The sequence below is a fragment of the Poromitra crassiceps genome, assembly GCF_964638095.1.
Source record: "Poromitra crassiceps genome assembly, chromosome: 5".
Taxonomy (NCBI): domain Eukaryota; kingdom Metazoa; phylum Chordata; class Actinopteri; order Beryciformes; family Melamphaidae; genus Poromitra; species Poromitra crassiceps.
Genome location: NC_139642.1, coordinates 64026282 through 64043551, shown reverse-complemented (window position 1 = coordinate 64043551; position 17270 = coordinate 64026282). Strand labels below are relative to the sequence as shown.

Genomic DNA, 17270 nt, shown 5'->3' with positions numbered 1-17270 from the left:
CTTTTTCCACATCTTGGGGATTTCTCTGGAAGTCAAGGATAGATTAAAAATATAGGTAAGAGGCTCAGCAATAAAATCAGCAGAAAGTTTTAAATAATAAGGATCCATTTTATCCGGCCCTGCCGGCCCTGCTTGTGTGTGTCCGCGCCCCATTATGATATCATTGATGACATCATCAGTGTGTGTGTGCCCCCCTATGACATCACTGATCAGTCTTGTCACAATGCCTCCGTGTGTGTGTGTGTGTGTGTGTGCCCTTATGACATAATTTTGCCATTCATGTGTCACTGAACTATAGCCTCAGACTTAGGGGAATCAGACTTAGGGCAATTAGTCTACCCTAATTAAAAAATCCAGCTCCGTCACGGTGCCCTTTACACACCCTGAAAGTTTCAGCCCGATCGCACGTAAGACGGCATAGCTGTGGCCGAACACAGAACTTGAAACAAACTACAAACATTGCCCACACACTCAATTTTATTGATCGATAGATAGATAGATAGATAGATAGATAGATAGAAGATAGATAGATAGACAGATAGATGGATAGATAGATAATTGATAGATAATTGATAGAAGATAGATAGATAGATAGATAGATAGATAGATAGATAGAAGCCGTGTAATGCGATATGCATGACCTCTCTGTCCTTTCCTTGCAGGGTCGGTGGGCAGGAACTTGGCCAACAAGCCTAACGTCTATGTCTCTAGCAGTGCTGGTGCCCGATGGAGAGAGGTCAGTACAGATGGTACTCTGCTGAGCGTGTTTCCTGCACACTTGTTTTGCAAAGAAACTCTTTGTGGTTTGTAGAAGCGAACTGTATGACCGATGATTTGGACGACATCTCTGCAGCCACTGCTCTGCTCTCCCATGCCTGGTCTGCTTCTTCTGTATGTTAAACTATGTTTTCTCCCTGTCCTCCAGTCCTTCTTCTGTATGTTAAACTACGTTTTCTCCCTGTCCTCCAGTCCTTCTTCTGTCTGTTAAACTACGTTTTCTCCCTGTCCTCCAGTCCTTCTTCTGTCTGTTAAACTACGTTTTCTCCCTGTCCTCCAGTCCTTCTGTAGGTTAAACTACGTTTTCTCCCTGTCCTCCAGTCCTTCTGTATGTTAAACTACCTTTTCTCCCTGTCCTCCAGTCCTTCTTCTGTATGTTAACACATTCACTGCCAGCCGTTTTTCAATACTGTAGTTAGCTTCTGCCAAGGTTTTTTTTTGAGGATTCTGGCTCATCTTTCAAGAGCCGAGGATTCGTTTCTGTTAGGATTTTGTGAACACACAATATCTCAAAAGAACTAATAGAATGTGTGCTTTCTCTGTCTAAAAGAGTTAGTTTGTAGAGTTAGTAGTTATGTAAGCATTAGCAGTTGAATACAGCATGGTTTCAGCGTCTGAAAATTTATTCTGAGATAAACGGCTTTTTGTGAAATTCGATAGAACAGTCACTTTAACCATTCATTTTTGGCATCAGTAAGACGTCAGACATCTAAACAATAGTTTTGAACAGTAATTTCCTCCATAACAGCAGGAAACACCCCTCTCCTTCAAACTCCTCCCTCCGTGTGTGTTCTTCTTGGCTGCAGCGGGCGTGTCACAAGCTCGTTTCTGTTGCTGCTGTAACCTCGCGTCACCAGGCTCACTGCTTTGCTGCTGCTCCTGTCTGCTGGCGGCCGCTGGGCAAGTCTGGATGGGCTCGCTCGTTTCTTGGGGTTTGTGTTGAGAGCTTTGATGAAGCTTTTGCGATTCTGGTCTTATTTATGCTGCGTGTTTCAAAGTGTGTTCCACCCGTAATCTATTATGCAAATTTGCAAAACCCCACCGCCAGCTCCCAAGCGCGAAAGTGAAAGCGTTTTCGCCATCCATTTTCATCAGAATGGCTTCCTCACACTGCTTTTTGCTTGCCTTCCTCTAGTCTGGAGAACACTGTCGCCACTTAGTGGGTCGGTGGAATGGGTTGTACACGTTCGGTGGCTCCAATATTTTTATAGGAGACGTGGGGAGCGTTGATCCACGTCCCACCGTCAAATTTTTTTTTTTTTTTTTAAGCCGAGATATCTCGTCATTGGCAGTCAACCGTTGGATTTTGTAAGCCGAGATATCTCGTCAATGGCAGTGAACGTGTTAAACTACATTTTCTCCCTGTCATCCAGTCCTTCTTCTGTATGTTAAACTACGTTTTCTCCCTGTCCTCCAGTCCTTCTTCTGTATGTTAAACTACGTTTTCTCCCTGTCCTCCAGTCCTTCTTCTGTATGTTAAACTACGTTTTCTCCCTGTCCTCCAGTCCTTCTTCTGTATGTTAAACTATGTTTTCTCCCTGTCCTCCAGTCCTTCTTCTGTATGTTAAACTATGTTTTCTCCCTGTCCTCCAGTCCTTCTTCTGTATGTTAAACTACGTTTTCTCCCTGTCCTCCAGTCCTTCTTCTGTCTGTTAAACTATGTTTTCTCCCTGTCCTCCAGTCCTTCTTCTGTATGTTAAACTATGTTTTCTCCCTGTCCTCCAGTCCTTCTTCTGTATGTTAAACTATGTTTTCTCCCTGTCCTCCAGTCCTTCTTCTGTATGTTAAACTACGTTTTCTCCCTGTCCTCCAGTCCTTCTTCTGTATGTTAAACTATGTTTTCTCCCTGTCCTCCAGTCCTTCTTCTGTATGTTCAACTACGTTTTCTCCCTGTCCTCCAGTCCTTCTTCTGTCTGTTAAACTACGTTTTCTCCCTGTCCTCCAGTCCTTCTTCTGTATGTTAAACTACCTTTTCTCCCTGTCCTCCAGTCCTTCTTCTGTAGGTTAAACTGCGTTTCCTCCCTGTCCTCCAGTCCTTCTGTATGTTCAACTACGTTTTCTCCCTGTCCTCCAGTCCTTCTTCTGTCTGTTAAACTACGTTTTCTCCCTGTCCTCCAGTCCTTCTTCTGTCTGTTAAACTACGTTTTCTCCCTTTCCTCCAGGCTTTGGCGGGCCCTCATTTCTACACCTGGGGTGACCACGGCGGCATCCTGATGGCTATTGTACAAGGAGGCTCCACCAAACACCTCAAGTAAGTCTATTTTATAAGTTATAAGTTTGTTTGTGTGCTTCAACACCACCGGCCTGTTTGTGTGCTTCTCCAGGACATGAACCAGATTTAATTACTGCTAAGTGCTATTGAGCATGAAGCAAATAAAATCTCAAACAACCTGGGAAAAGCTGAATGCGTAACACTCGTCAAGGCATCGAACAGCTACGGTTAGCTGCTGTTATGACCATGTCATATTTACATCCAGTTTAATGATGTAAAGGTCAAGTATATCTTCGTACCTTTAGAGGGATATAACATTTTAATCATTTACTTTAGATTTGTCTTTACCAGAGTCAGAAAAAGGATGTTATCTATCGCTGGGCATTTAGCATCACAGCTTCATGCTAACATAAACTACAACGTAACGTAACTGCTTAAAGGAACACTCCGCCCATTTTCAACCAGCTTTGTATCATTAGAACATCAGTAGTATATCAGAAAACTGTAAACTGTTTTGAAGTCTGTCATTTAATTTGACAGTTATTGAGTGTTAAAGTGTGGACCAGTGACATCACTGGTCCACACTAACTCAAATGAATAACTCATGAACTCAAATCAACTCTCAATAACTGTCAAACTATTCATCATTCATCTAGTTTGACAGTTATTGAGAGTTGATTTGAGTTAATGAGTTATTAATTTGAGTTTGTGTGGACCAGTGCCACACTTTAACACTCAATAACTGTCGAATTAAATGACAGACTTCAAAACCGTTTACAGTTTTCTGACATACTACTGATGCTCTAATGATACAAAGCTGGTTGAAAACGGGCGGAGTGTTCCTTTAAGGCATTAGCAATCAATTGTCGAACGTCGCTCAAGCGAGATGTACAAGGGTAATGAGGGTAATGAGTACATCTTAGTGCCAACCACAAACATTGCCCTGATACCTATTGGGGTCATCGTGTCTTTCCACTATTAGAGGTAACATGCGATTGTTCCCTCAAAAATGAGGTACAGTAGAGATATTCTGGTGATTGGGTTATTCTTGGTAGCAGAGATGATCAAAGGTGCATGGAAAAATTGTGACTGCTGTAAACAACCAGAAACATACCTTCACATTCACTGAAGCATGGTCACTAGCCGGTTGAGTTTAAATGCAGCTAATGACACTGCCAGGTTCAGCACCAATGAAGGCGAGACGTGGATGGACTTTCAGTTCTCCGAAAAGGAGGTGTATGTCTACCAGCTGCTCACTGAGCCGGGGGAGAAGAGCACCATCTTCACCATATTTGGCTCCTACGCCGAGCAGAGACACAGCTGGCTGATCCTGCAGGTCAACGCCTCTGATGTGCTAGGTGGGTACCAGAGAACCAGAAGGACGGGTGGAGGTGTGAAGATAGGTGGGTACCAGAGGACCAGGAGGAGGGGTGGAGGTGTGAAGATAGGTGGGTACCAGAGAACCAGAAGGAGGGGTGGAGGTGTGAAGATAGGTGGGTACCAGAGAACCAGAAGGAGGGGTGGAGGTGTGGAGGTGTGAAGATAGGTGGGTACCAGAGAACCAGAAGGAGGGGTGGAGGTGTGGAGGTGTGAAGATAGGTGGGTACCAGAGAACCAGAAGGAGGGGTGGAGGTGTGAAGATAGGTGGGTACCAGAGAACGAGAAAGAGGGGTGGAGGTGTGAAGATAGGTGGGTACCAGAGAACGAGAAAGAGGGGTGGAGGTGTGAAGATAGGTGGGTACCAGAGAACCAGAAGGAGGGGTGGAGGTGTGAAGATAGGTGGGTACCAGAGAACCAGAAGGAAGGGTGGAGGTGTGAAGATAGGTGGGTACCAGAGAACCAGAAGGAAGGGTGGAGGTGTGAAGATAGGTGGGTATCAGAGAACCAGAAGGAAGGGTGGAGGTGTGAAGATAGGTGGGTACCAGAGAACCGGAAGGAAGGGTGGAGGTGTGAAGATAGGTGTGTACCAGACAACCAGAAGGAGGGGTGGAGGTGTGAAGATAGGTGGGTACCAGACAACCAGAAGGAGGGGTGGAGGTGTGAAGATAGCTGAGTACCAGAGAACCAGAAGGAGGGGTGGAGGTGTGAAGATAGGCGGGTACCAGACAACCAGAAGGAGGGGTGGAGGTGTGAAGATAGGCGGGTACCAGACAACCAGAAGGAGGGGTGGAGGTGTGAAGATAGGTGGGTACCAGAGAACCAGAAGGAAGGGTGGAGGTGTGAAGATAGGTGGGTACCAGAGAACCGGAAGGAAGGGTGGAGGTGTGAAGATAGGTGGGTACCAGACAACCAGAAGGAGGGGTGGAGGTGTGAAGATAGCTGAGTACCAGAGAACCAGAAGGAGGGGTGGAGGTGTGAAGATAGGTGGGTACCAGACAACCAGAAGGAGGGGTGGAGGTGTGAAGATAGGTGGGTACCAGACAACCAGAAGGAGGGGTGGAGGTGTGAAGATAGGTGGGTACCAGAGAACCAGAAGGAGGGGTGGAGGTGTGAAGATAGGTGGGTACCAGACAACCAGAAGGAGGGGTGGAGGTGTGAAGATAGGCGGGTACCAGACAACCAGAAGGAAGGGTGGAGGTGTGAAGATAGGTGGGTACCAGACAACCAGAAGGAGGGGTGGAGGTGTGAAGATAGGTGGGTACCAGAGAACCGGAAGGAAGGGTGGAGGTGTGAAGATAGGTGTGTACCAGACAACCAGAAGGAGGGGTGGAGGTGTGAAGATAGGTGTGTACCAGACAACCAGAAGGAAGGGTGGAGGTGTGAAGATAGGTGTGTACCAGACAACCAGAAGGAAGGGTGGAGGTGTGAAGATAGGTGGGTACCAGAGAACCGGAAGGAAGGGTGGAGGTGTGAAGATAGGTGTGTACCAGACAACCAGAAGGAGGGGTGGAGGTGTGAAGATAGGTGGGTACCAGACAACCAGAAGGAGGGGTGGAGGTGTGAAGATAGCTGAGTACCAGAGAACCAGAAGGAGGGGTGGAGGTGTGAAGATAGGCGGGTACCAGACAACCAGAAGGAGGGGTGGAGGTGTGAAGATAGGTGGGTACCAGACAACCAGAAGGAAGGGTGGAGGTGTGAAGATTGGTGGGTACCAGACAACCAGAAGGAGGGGTGGAGGTGTGAAGATAGGCGGGTACCAGCCAACCAGAAGGATGGGTGGAGGTGTGAAGATAGGCGGGTACCAGACAACCAGAAGGAAGGGTGGAGCTGCAAAGCAGCTGAGAGTCATATTTATTAATTAATAACGGACATTTCAGCAGTATTTCTTTGTTTTTCTACTGATTTTACTTTGCGGTTTTGTCTCGGAAAAAAGCTAAAGATGGTTTACTGTGTCATAGTAGATGGTTTACTGTGTCATAGTAGCCTACATTTGGACAACAATAAATCTACCTCAGCGGCCTCGCCTGCCCCATTGGCACGTGCGTGTTTGTGTGTGTGTTGCTCACTAAATGTTATCGCATCAGTGACTGCGTTTACATGGACTTGAGTATCCCGGTTACTGTCGGGGTTTTGGAGTATCCCGTTTTTGTGTTTGCGCATGTAAACATCATATCCCGGTTTCAGAAAGCTGGATAAGCCCTTATCCCGGTTTTGAGAAAGCCGGTTATGCGAGGTGGAGTACTCCGAAAGAACCCGGGATACTGTTGCATGTATACACCTTATCCTGCTTTCTGACCGCAGCAGACTTCCTGCGCAGGCGCGGCTTCAGTTCAGTTCATCTCCAAAAGGCAGCAGACTTGCAGGCATTCCCCCCCCCCCCCCCTCCATTTCATGACCAAACAACGCGAAACACACCGTGAACACCCTCCAACGCGAGGGGCTACCGTACACAACACAGCTCGCGCAAAATGACCCATTTCACTATCAGAATTTCGTCCAGTAAGTGCCGCACGATTACTTCCTCATCAGACCGCCGTCAGACTCCAGGCATTTTCCTCTCTAACCTCGCTGCTGTCGGTCCCGCACATACCTAATCGTTTTACCTGGAAATACTCACGCGCAAATGTCAGTGCAATTCGACTTAAAAGTCTCACTTCTGAAGCGATGAGGAAAGAGTTTTGCCGAGTTTTGTATTTCGGTGATGAAATAATTAAATGCTTGGCAGCTTAGATAGGAGAAAGCATCAAAATGCTGCCCTATTCAAGTCTGTAGTATACAGACTACAGGACGAAGGTGTTGTGACTCAAATTAAAGCCAAAGCCGCGCGCTGCGTGCAAACAGGGACACTCCACCATGAAGACGGAATCCAAGGGAATCCCACGTCTTTGCCCAAAAAAGGTGAATGACGTCACGTCACACGCACCCAATATAAGCAAAAAATAATAATAATAATGAGCCCGGTTTGTATTGTAACGATCACAGGCGCCTGCGCAAATAGCATGCAGTGATCAGTAACCAGGATACTACTACTTATCATGTATACAGGGATATGAGTAACCTGCTTTCTCTCTCTTCCATGTAAACACCATATCCCGAATATGATCAAAACCAGGATAAGCCTCATAACCGGGATACTCAAGTCCATGTAAACGCAGTCAGTGATGTACTGTAACAATGCCTCCTTGTGTATGTGTGTGTGTGGGCCCCATTATGATATATCACTGATGACATCATCAGTGTGTGTGTGTGTGTGCCCCCCTATGACATCACTGATCAGTCTTGTCAGAATGCCTCCTTGTGTGTGTGTGTGTGTGTGTGTGTGACATCACTGATCAGTCTTGTCAGAATGCCTCCTTGTGTGTGCGCGCCCATCACTTTTGACATCATCACTGATGACATCAAATCATTAGCTAATTAGCCTAATTAAAAATCCAGCTCCGTCAGGTCACCCCACGGGTGCTCTTTACACACCCAAACAGACAGACATCGCCCACATACTACATTTTTTATATTTTTATATATAGATAGATAATGTTACTGACTAGACCTACACCCACACCTCAACTACCTTTTTCAGCAACCGTGGCAACTACAGTTGTATGTCAACATCATGTATCCAATATCTACATGAGTGTGTTGTTTGTCCCAGGTGTGCCCTGTTCCGAGGCCGACTACAAGCGCTGGTCTCCATCAGATGAGCGTGGCAACGAGTGTCTGTTGGGCAGAGACATGGTGTTTAAGAGACGCACGCCACACGCCAGGTGTTTCAACGGAGAGGACTTTGACCGACCCGTCACCGTCTCAAACTGTTCCTGCACGCGCCAAGACTACGAATGGTGACTTCTTTATGACTACATCTTACATCACAACTGCCTGATGACATCACAGTCGAGCAATTGCGTGACATAATTTCCAGCTGAGTGACATCACTTCACACACACCCTCTTCCTTGTTGCCTCGATCCAGACCCAAATCTCGGGTGACATCACAGTTGAGCAAATGCAAATGCATTCAAAACACACACACACACACACACACACACACACACACACATACACACACTGCCTGACTGACATCACTTCCGTCACAAATTGTGACTAAGATAAGATCACAGTTGCCGGAGTGACATCACTGATGACATTAGGGGTGCACCGATCACCTATCGCCTATGAGAAATATCTGCCCGACCGATCACCAGTTGATCACCGATCACCGATTTTGTTTTAGCAGCCATAGCAGTCTATTATAGAAGAGTTTCCATTTGACATATAGGCCTACATTTCATGCATCAAATTGAAAGTGCAACACATTTTCTCTTTTTCCCCCCAATATATTGTGTAAAGGAAACTGCCATGAATATTTTTTTGTGAGATAATTGGAGCACAAGACTGTTGAGACTAGAAATGGCTAGAAGAATGTTCTTTATAGTTCAGTCCAGTTCCCTCAGTTCAGTTGATAAAGGAACAAAAATATTCCACTTCGGGATTTCCATGTTATGAGTTCAATGCAGTTCAGTTCACTCAACAAAAATATTCCATTCCGGAATTTCCCTGTTATCCAAGAAAATAACTTCGACCCAAGGAACCAATTTTATAAATATATAAGCTAAAGCTGCTAAAGCTAACCAAAGCTTTGGATGAGAGGATGAGAGGAGATGAGATGAGATGAGGATGAGAGGAGATGTTTTGCCAGGTTTAACGTTATGAGGACACGCAAATAGGGATCAAACGGGGACTTAACAGCGCAAATGCCTCGGTAGGCTGTAGTGGATGACTGGAGGTAACTTCTCCCTGCTTCTCCGGCTGATTTGTGTGACTCAAGACGTAAGGGGCGTGTTGACAGAGTCTGGTGCGGTGTGGAGGTTAGTAAAAAAACACAGACAAAAGCAAAGCGTGTGATTTGCAACACAATAATATAAACGATGGAGCATAATATGAAAGTGAAACGATACATTTTCTATCATGAAAGTGTTTTATTTACACTAATTAACTTTGCGGAGAAATGGGCTGTCTCGTGTTTTTCACGTGCAGCATGATCGGCTGCATCGATCGGCAACAATAAAGAAATATCTGCAATCAGCCGATCGCATATTTGAGGTCAAAATCGGCCGATCCATTGCCGATCGATCGGTGCACCTATAGATGACATCACAACTGCCTGGTGACATCACAACTGCCTGGTGACATCACAACTGCCTGGTGACATCACAGTCGAGCACAAGGTGGATTCGCCCAGGTGACTACATCTCATGCTCACTTTTCAGGTGACTACAGACAAAAGTCACTTATAAAGCGGTTGCATGGCTTTTACTCGCTGTTGTCAGGGAGTAACCTCCATGGTGTCAGTGGTGGATGTTGTCAGGGAGTAACCTAGCCTGGGTAAACCCATCCCCCACGTGACCTGCTCTCAGACCTGTTCTCAGTCACTATGCTAGTGACTGGGAACTGAGAGAGCAGGTCACGTGGGGGCTGGGTTTACCCAGGCTAGGAGTAACCTCCATGGTGTTAGTGGTGGATGTTGTCAGAGAGTAACCTCCATGGTGTTAGTGGTGGATGGAGTAACCTCCATGGTGTCAGTGGTGGATGGAGTAACCTCCATGGTGTCAGTGGTGGATGTTGTCAGAGAGTAACCTCCATGGTGTCAGTGGTGGATGTTGTCAGGGAGTAACCTCCATGGTGTCAGTGGTGGATGTTGTCAGAGAGTAACCTCCATGGTGTTAGTGGTGGATGTTGTCAGAGAGTAACCTCCATGGTGTCAGTGGTGGATGTTGTCAGGGAGTAACCTCCATGGTGTCAGTGGTGGATGTTGTCAGAGAGTAACCTCCATGGTGTCAGTGGTGGATGTTGTCAGGGAGTAACCTCCATGGTGTCAGTGGTGGATGTTGTCAGGGAGTAACCTCCATGGTGTCAGTGGTGGATGTTGTCAGAGAGTAACCTCCATGGTGTTAGTGGTGGATGTTGTCAGAGAGTAACCTCCATGGTGTTAGTGGTGGATGTTGTCAGAGAGTAACCTCCATGGTGTTAGTGGTGGATGTTGTCAGAGAGTAACCTCCATGGTGTCAGTGGTGGATGTTGTCAGAGAGTAACCTCCATGGTGTTAGTGGTGGATGTTGTCAGAGAGTAACCTCCATGGTGTCAGTGGTGGATGTTGTCAGAGAGTAACCTCCATGGTGTCAGTGGTGGATGTTGTCAGAGAGTAACCTCCATGGTGTCAGTGGTGGATGTTGTCAGAGAGTAACCTCCATGGTGTTAGTGGTGGATGTTGTCAGGGAGTAACCTCCATGGTGTCAGTGGTGGATGTTGTCAGAGAGTAACCTCCATGGTGTTAGTGGTGGATGTTGTCAGGGAGTAACCTCCATGGTGTCAGTGGTGGATGTTGTCAGGGAGTAACCTCCATGGTGTCAGTGGTGGATGGAGTAACCTCCATGGTGTCAGTGGTGGATGTTGTCAGGGAGTAACCTCCATGGTGTCAGTGGTGGATGTTGTCAGAGAGTAACCTCCATGGTGTCAGTGGTGGATGTTGTCAGAGAGTAACCTCCATGGTGTCAGTGGTGGATGGAGTAACCTCCATGGTGTCAGTGGTGGATGTTGTCAGGGAGTAACCTCCATGGTGTTAGTGGTGGATGGAGTAACCTCCATGGTGTTAGTGGTGGATAGAGTAACCTCCATGGTGTTAGTGGTGGATGTTGTCAGAGAGTAACCTCCATGGTGTTAGTGGTGGATGTTGTCAGGGAGTAACCTCCATGGTGTCAGTGGTGGATGTTGTCAGAGAGTAACCTCCATGGTGTCAGTGGTGGATGTTGTCAGGGAGTAACCTCCATGGTGTCAGTGGTGGATGTTGTCAGGGAGTAACCTCCATGGTGTCAGTGGTGGATGTTGTCAGAGAGTAACCTCCATGGTGTCAGTGGTGGATGTTGTCAGAGAGTAACCTCCATGGTGTCAGTGGTGGATGGAGTAACCTCCATGGTGTCAGTGGTGGATGTTGTCAGGGAGTAACCTCCATGGTGTCAGTGGTGGATGTTGTCAGGGAGTAACCTCCATGGTGTCAGTGGTGGATGTTGTCAGAGAGTAACCTCCATGGTGTTAGTGGTGGATGTTGTCAGAGAGTAACCTCCATGGTGTTAGTGGTGGATGTTGTCAGAGAGTAACCTCCATGGTGTTAGTGGTGGATGTTGTCAGAGAGTAACCTCCATGGTGTCAGTGGTGGATGTTGTCAGAGAGTAACCTCCATGGTGTTAGTGGTGGATGTTGTCAGAGAGTAACCTCCATGGTGTCAGTGGTGGATGTTGTCAGAGAGTAACCTCCATGGTGTCAGTGGTGGATGTTGTCAGAGAGTAACCTCCATGGTGTCAGTGGTGGATGTTGTCAGAGAGTAACCTCCATGGTGTTAGTGGTGGATGTTGTCAGGGAGTAACCTCCATGGTGTCAGTGGTGGATGTTGTCAGAGAGTAACCTCCATGGTGTTAGTGGTGGATGTTGTCAGGGAGTAACCTCCATGGTGTCAGTGGTGGATGTTGTCAGGGAGTAACCTCCATGGTGTCAGTGGTGGATGGAGTAACCTCCATGGTGTCAGTGGTGGATGTTGTCAGGGAGTAACCTCCATGGTGTCAGTGGTGGATGTTGTCAGAGAGTAACCTCCATGGTGTCAGTGGTGGATGTTGTCAGAGAGTAACCTCCATGGTGTCAGTGGTGGATGGAGTAACCTCCATGGTGTCAGTGGTGGATGTTGTCAGGGAGTAACCTCCATGGTGTTAGTGGTGGATGGAGTAACCTCCATGGTGTTAGTGGTGGATAGAGTAACCTCCATGGTGTTAGTGGTGGATGTTGTCAGAGAGTAACCTCCATGGTGTTAGTGGTGGATGTTGTCAGAGAGTAACCTCCATGGTGTCAGTGGTGGATGTTGTCAGAGAGTAACCTCCATGGTGTCAGTGGTGGATGTTGTCAGGGAGTAACCTCCATGGTGTCAGTGGTGGATGTTGTCAGGGAGTAACCTCCATGGTGTCAGTGGTGGATGTTGTCAGAGAGTAACCTCCATGGTGTCAGTGGTGGATGTTGTCAGAGAGTAACCTCCATGGTGTCAGTGGTGGATGGAGTAACCTCCATGGTGTCAGTGGTGGATGTTGTCAGGGAGTAACCTCCATGGTGTCAGTGGTGGATGTTGTCAGAGAGTAACCTCCATGGTGTCAGTGGTGGATGTTGTCAGGGAGTAACCTCCATGGTGTCAGTGGTGGATGTTGTCAGGGAGTAACCTCCATGGTGTCAGTGGTGGATGTTGTCAGAGAGTAACCTCCATGGTGTCAGTGGTGGATGTTGTCAGAGAGTAACCTCCATGGTGTCAGTGGTGGATGTTGTCAGGGAGTAACCTCCATGGTGTTAGTGGTGGATGGAGTAACCTCCATGGTGTCAGTGGTGGATGTTGTCAGGGAGTAACCTCCATGGTGTCAGTGGTGGATGTTGTCAGAGAGTAACCTCCATGGTGTCAGTGGTGGATGTTGTCAGGGAGTAACCTCCATGGTGTCAGTGGTGGATGTTGTCAGAGAGTAACCTCCATGGTGTCAGTGGTGGATGTTGTCAGGGAGTAACCTCCATGGTGTCAGTGGTGGATGTTGTCAGAGAGTAACCTCCATGGTGTCAGTGGTGGATGTTGTCAGGGAGTAACCTCCATGGTGTCAGTGGTGGATGTTGTCAGGGAGTAACCTCCATGGTGTTAGTGGTGGATGGAGTAACCTCCATGGTGTTAGTGGTGGATGGAGTAACCTCCATGGTGTCAGTGGTGGATGACATTGACCGGCTGATATCCGCTTCCTGATAAAAGGCCAATATTGACAAACGGATGTATCAGTCAGTTCATACACTGCAGATGCTCAGTGCTCCTGGAGCTCCCGTCAGTCTTCATTACCCAGAGGGTAGGAAATTCACTTTTTAAAACAAGGGCTTTTTTTTGCCCCTGTGAAATATATTTCGGGGGCATTTTGGATCATTTCCAGGGCAATTTTATCAAATGTTGGAAAATACTTTAGTTGCACCTATGTAGCATGACAGACCAATCAATGACTCTTATCCAAGCATATTTTATTTCTAAAAGTTCATAAACAATCACAGTTAAAGATCCGCATTTCCTATCTCAACAACACTGTTGATTGTCTGGCATGTTATTAATGTACTTGACAAAAACATGAGTGAACTAGCTGGCCAGCTAGCTTGTGCTGCCTGTCACTGAGGTCAATAATGCTAGTAGGAGGAGGAGGAGGGGGGGGGGTTGTACGGATGCCTAGTTGGCCATTTTTGAGTCACGCTTTGCAAATGCAGAATAATATTAAAATACAGAAAGTATGAAACTCTTTATTTAATGGGGGCATTTAAAAGCCCCCGTCACCCCAGTTCCAAGGGCAAGTCTAGATTTTTTGGGGGGCATTTTGCCCCGAGCCCTAACTTCCTACCCTGGGGCAGAGGCTAACTGACAGTTTATTTTGCTCTGTCTCTGCCTCCCTCCCTCCCTACTCTACTCTCCTCTCTGCCTCCCTCCTCTCCTCCCTCCCTCCCTCCTCTCCTCTCTGCCTCCCTCCTCTCCTCCCTCCCTCCTCTCCTCTCCTCTCTGCCTCCCTCCTCTCCTCTCTGCCTCCCTCCTCTCCTCTCTGCCTCCCTCCCCTCCCCTCCTCTCCTCTCTGCCTCCCTCCTCTCCTCTCTCTCCCTCCCAGTGACTACGGCTTCAAGCTGAGTGAGGACCTGTCTCTGCAGGTGTGTGTGCCTGACCCCGAGTTCTCAGGCAACCTCTACGCCCCTCCAGTGCCGTGTCCCGTCGGCACCACCTACCGACGCAGCAAGGGGTGAGCTTCTACTAGCATACCTGATCATAAGGGGCTGCAGACAGCACTGATCTGCTCCTCAAACATGTTCATGTCACAGAAGCCGAAGCACAGCTTGGGCCCTGCAGACCCCTGTTTGATCAAATGTAGTCCCATGGACCCCATATGTATTTAGTGTTGAAGGATATATATATTTTACAACCTGGACCTTATTTCCAGCTTCAATTATGATTTTAACGGCCTACGGAATAACCCTTCAGCCGGAGGCAGAGCTCGCCATCTTTGGCTGCTCGGGGTCCTCCTCTCTGAACTTCACTACAGCTGTGCAACAATCTCTGACACTGGGGACAACTGTTGCCAAAAAACGAATTCTTAAGGAATGGAAGTCCCCCTCTTCACCCTCTTTCCAATTCTGGTTGACAGACATGATCTCTGTTATACGGATGGAGAGACTCAGGTTTCTGAGAACCAACTCACTTAGAAAATGTCTAACTATATGGGACCCATTTGTAGCCTACCACAATGAGGTTAGGGGTGAGGGGTGACTCGCCCAGCTGGTTTCCTATAGACCCCCTTGCGTGAGATCTCGAGTACATCGCCTGCAAGCACATAAGCACCTTACGTGGCTGCTAGTACCACTGTAATATTGAATGTTCATTATGTTGTATGTTTGTTTTTTCTTTTCTTTTCTTTTCTTGTGTCTGAGCCCGTCTGTTTTGTTTTGTTTGTGTTCTATAGAAAGATGAAAATATAATATTGAAAAAAAATATATATATATGATTTTAACCCCTTATAAGTTTGATATCCATGCACTGAAATGATAATATGCTTTGAGCTGCGACCTGGAAACGAGGAATAAAGGGCATGCATAATGCGTGTGTGTAAATAGCTTATTTTCTGACACACAGCGGCTCATATCCTTATTAAATCATAGAGAAAATTAATGATCTATTTACCTTGGTGCAGCGTGCTCAGCCTGCTGTTTGCTGTCTGTCACATTAGAGATAGCAGATCCTGTTCCCCCGCTGCTCAGTTTCTAATCCATATGAAGTTATTCCATATAAATATGGGCGGCCATTGAATTCAAATGCATCGTCCAAATGCATCGATAATCTCGAAATCAGATCAAATAAATGAAATGATACCTCACTTCGCTGGAGACCCCCTGGGGTCCTTTTGGTCACTTTGAGAACGAGTGCCCTACAGCAGGGCTATCCAACTGCTGGCCCGCGAGCCAAATCCGGCCTGCCAATCAAGTCAGACCACCGGATGATTTTTTATTTTTATTTTTTACAATTAAACCTCATTTACTTATTACACCCGAATGGTTGTTTTTCAGATGTGATCTAGCTTAAGTGAGCTAAACAAGGCAGATATACTATAAATGTTTTTCAGGAGATGCTGTGATGTAGCCACAAGAAAGGTGCAATATTAATGTTTTTTTCAGGAGATGCTGTGATGTAGCTAATCAAGAAAGATGCATTATAAATGGTGTTTCAGGAGATGTGTGATGTTGCTAGCTATAGGTTCTAAACAAGAAATATGGTTACAATGTTTACAGTAGTTTTCCTTTCTTGCTGCACTAAATGTTACAATGCTGTGAGACGTAGCTAAACACAAAAGATGCAATATTAATAGTGAGATACTAGTGAGATAGTTATCATGAGATACTCAGTATTTAATACTGTGCTAGGTTCTAAATAAGAAATAATGTTTACAGTAGTTTTCCTTTACTGATGCACTATAAATGTTTACAATGCTGTAGTGTAGCTACGTAAGAGATGTCAGAATTGACCAAATTATATTTCAAATGGCTGACGTGTTGTAGAATACAGCACTTAGATTTGTTTCAAATATGTGTGAAAATTAAGCTACTTTTGCAATGTAGTGAAATGCAAGTTTTGAAAATGTGGTGGCGCGTTGTGTCAAGTGTACATATAATGGGATTAATAGCTGGGGGAACGGTCCGGCCCCTTAGGTTTCTGACTGTGGCCCCCTGAACAATTGAGTTGAATAGCCCTGCCCTACAGGGACAACATTGACCCCCTTATCAGATAAGGCTTATCTGGTGCTTACTACAAATATTGCTAAACCCTCCATGCTGGCACCAGCAAGGTGTTTGTGTGTGTGTGTGTGTGTGTGTGTGTGTGTATGTGTGTGTGTGTGTGTGTGTACACACACATACACTGTATATATTTTGTTCTTGTTTTTGTTTTCTTTTGCGGGGGGTGTCTGCTATGGAGAGAAATGCTGTTGTCATCATTGGACTCGTTGGGTTAGAGCACCACCTAGTGTCGAACTGAGGGCAGTTGTGTTGACTTCAAGTTGTTCTCCTGCAGCTATAGGAAGGTGTCAGGAGACAGCTGCAGTGGAGGAGATGTGGAGGCCAGACTGGACGGAGAGATGCTTCCCTGTCCTGTGGGAGGTAAGCCCCTCTCTACTGCCTCCTGGTGTTCACATTCTGTTATGAGCTTCTTTGAGATATACAAAACCTAGTCTCGACACCAGACCCATGAGAGTTCTTATGCTGATACACAGTTACCACTTCTTAACATGCAGTGGAATCCGTATTATAACCTGCACCTAGCCGGTTGGCCTGCATGTTAAACAACAATTAGCCGGCCTACGCGCACTCCCGCGAGTCCGTATCTTATCTACCTCGACCTCCGGTATAAGATCCGCTTCCACGCAAGCGCTGGTCATGTTAAACAGTGGAACGATATGATCCGCATATCTCCGTAGTGGGCGGGTGTGGCTCTTCGTGACTCACTTCACGTTCGCTAGTTTATTAATTAATGAATCGTTCGGGCAATCGCTTATATCAACGAGCAAACTCACGGTTTCCTCAAGTGTTGCAAAAACGGCTTGAATTGTTAAGTGGGGGCTAGAATGACCGTGCTTTCCGAGGTGAGGGCTGGCTTGACTGTTGCAGGCAGCCAGGTCCAGTGCATCAGGAGGGACGCTGCTGCGCTGCTTGCTTGCTCCCATGTCAGAAAAAGCCTAACGTTTGTGGGAGATTCAAGTTGTCGCACTTATTACTTTTAGCTAACGCTACGTTGTTTTTTCATCAAGGCAATGTCCAGAAGATATGGGTTC

General features: G+C 46.7%; 1 protein-coding gene across 2 annotated transcripts in view; it reads left to right on the top strand.

Annotated features, from left to right (window-relative positions):
- Positions 1-17270, top strand: part of sorl1 (sortilin-related receptor, L(DLR class) A repeats containing) — a 144311-nt gene that overhangs the window by 71313 nt on the left and 55728 nt on the right. For both annotated transcript variants that reach the window (XM_083637844.1, XM_083637845.1), the window contains 6 exons: positions 663-736; positions 2940-3028; positions 4169-4347; positions 8019-8205; positions 14067-14195; positions 16514-16599. In XM_083637844.1, the coding sequence (XP_083493970.1) occupies positions 663-736; positions 2940-3028; positions 4169-4347; positions 8019-8205; positions 14067-14195; positions 16514-16599 (744 nt within the window). The remainder of the gene's footprint in view (positions 1-662; positions 737-2939; positions 3029-4168; positions 4348-8018; positions 8206-14066; positions 14196-16513; positions 16600-17270) is intronic.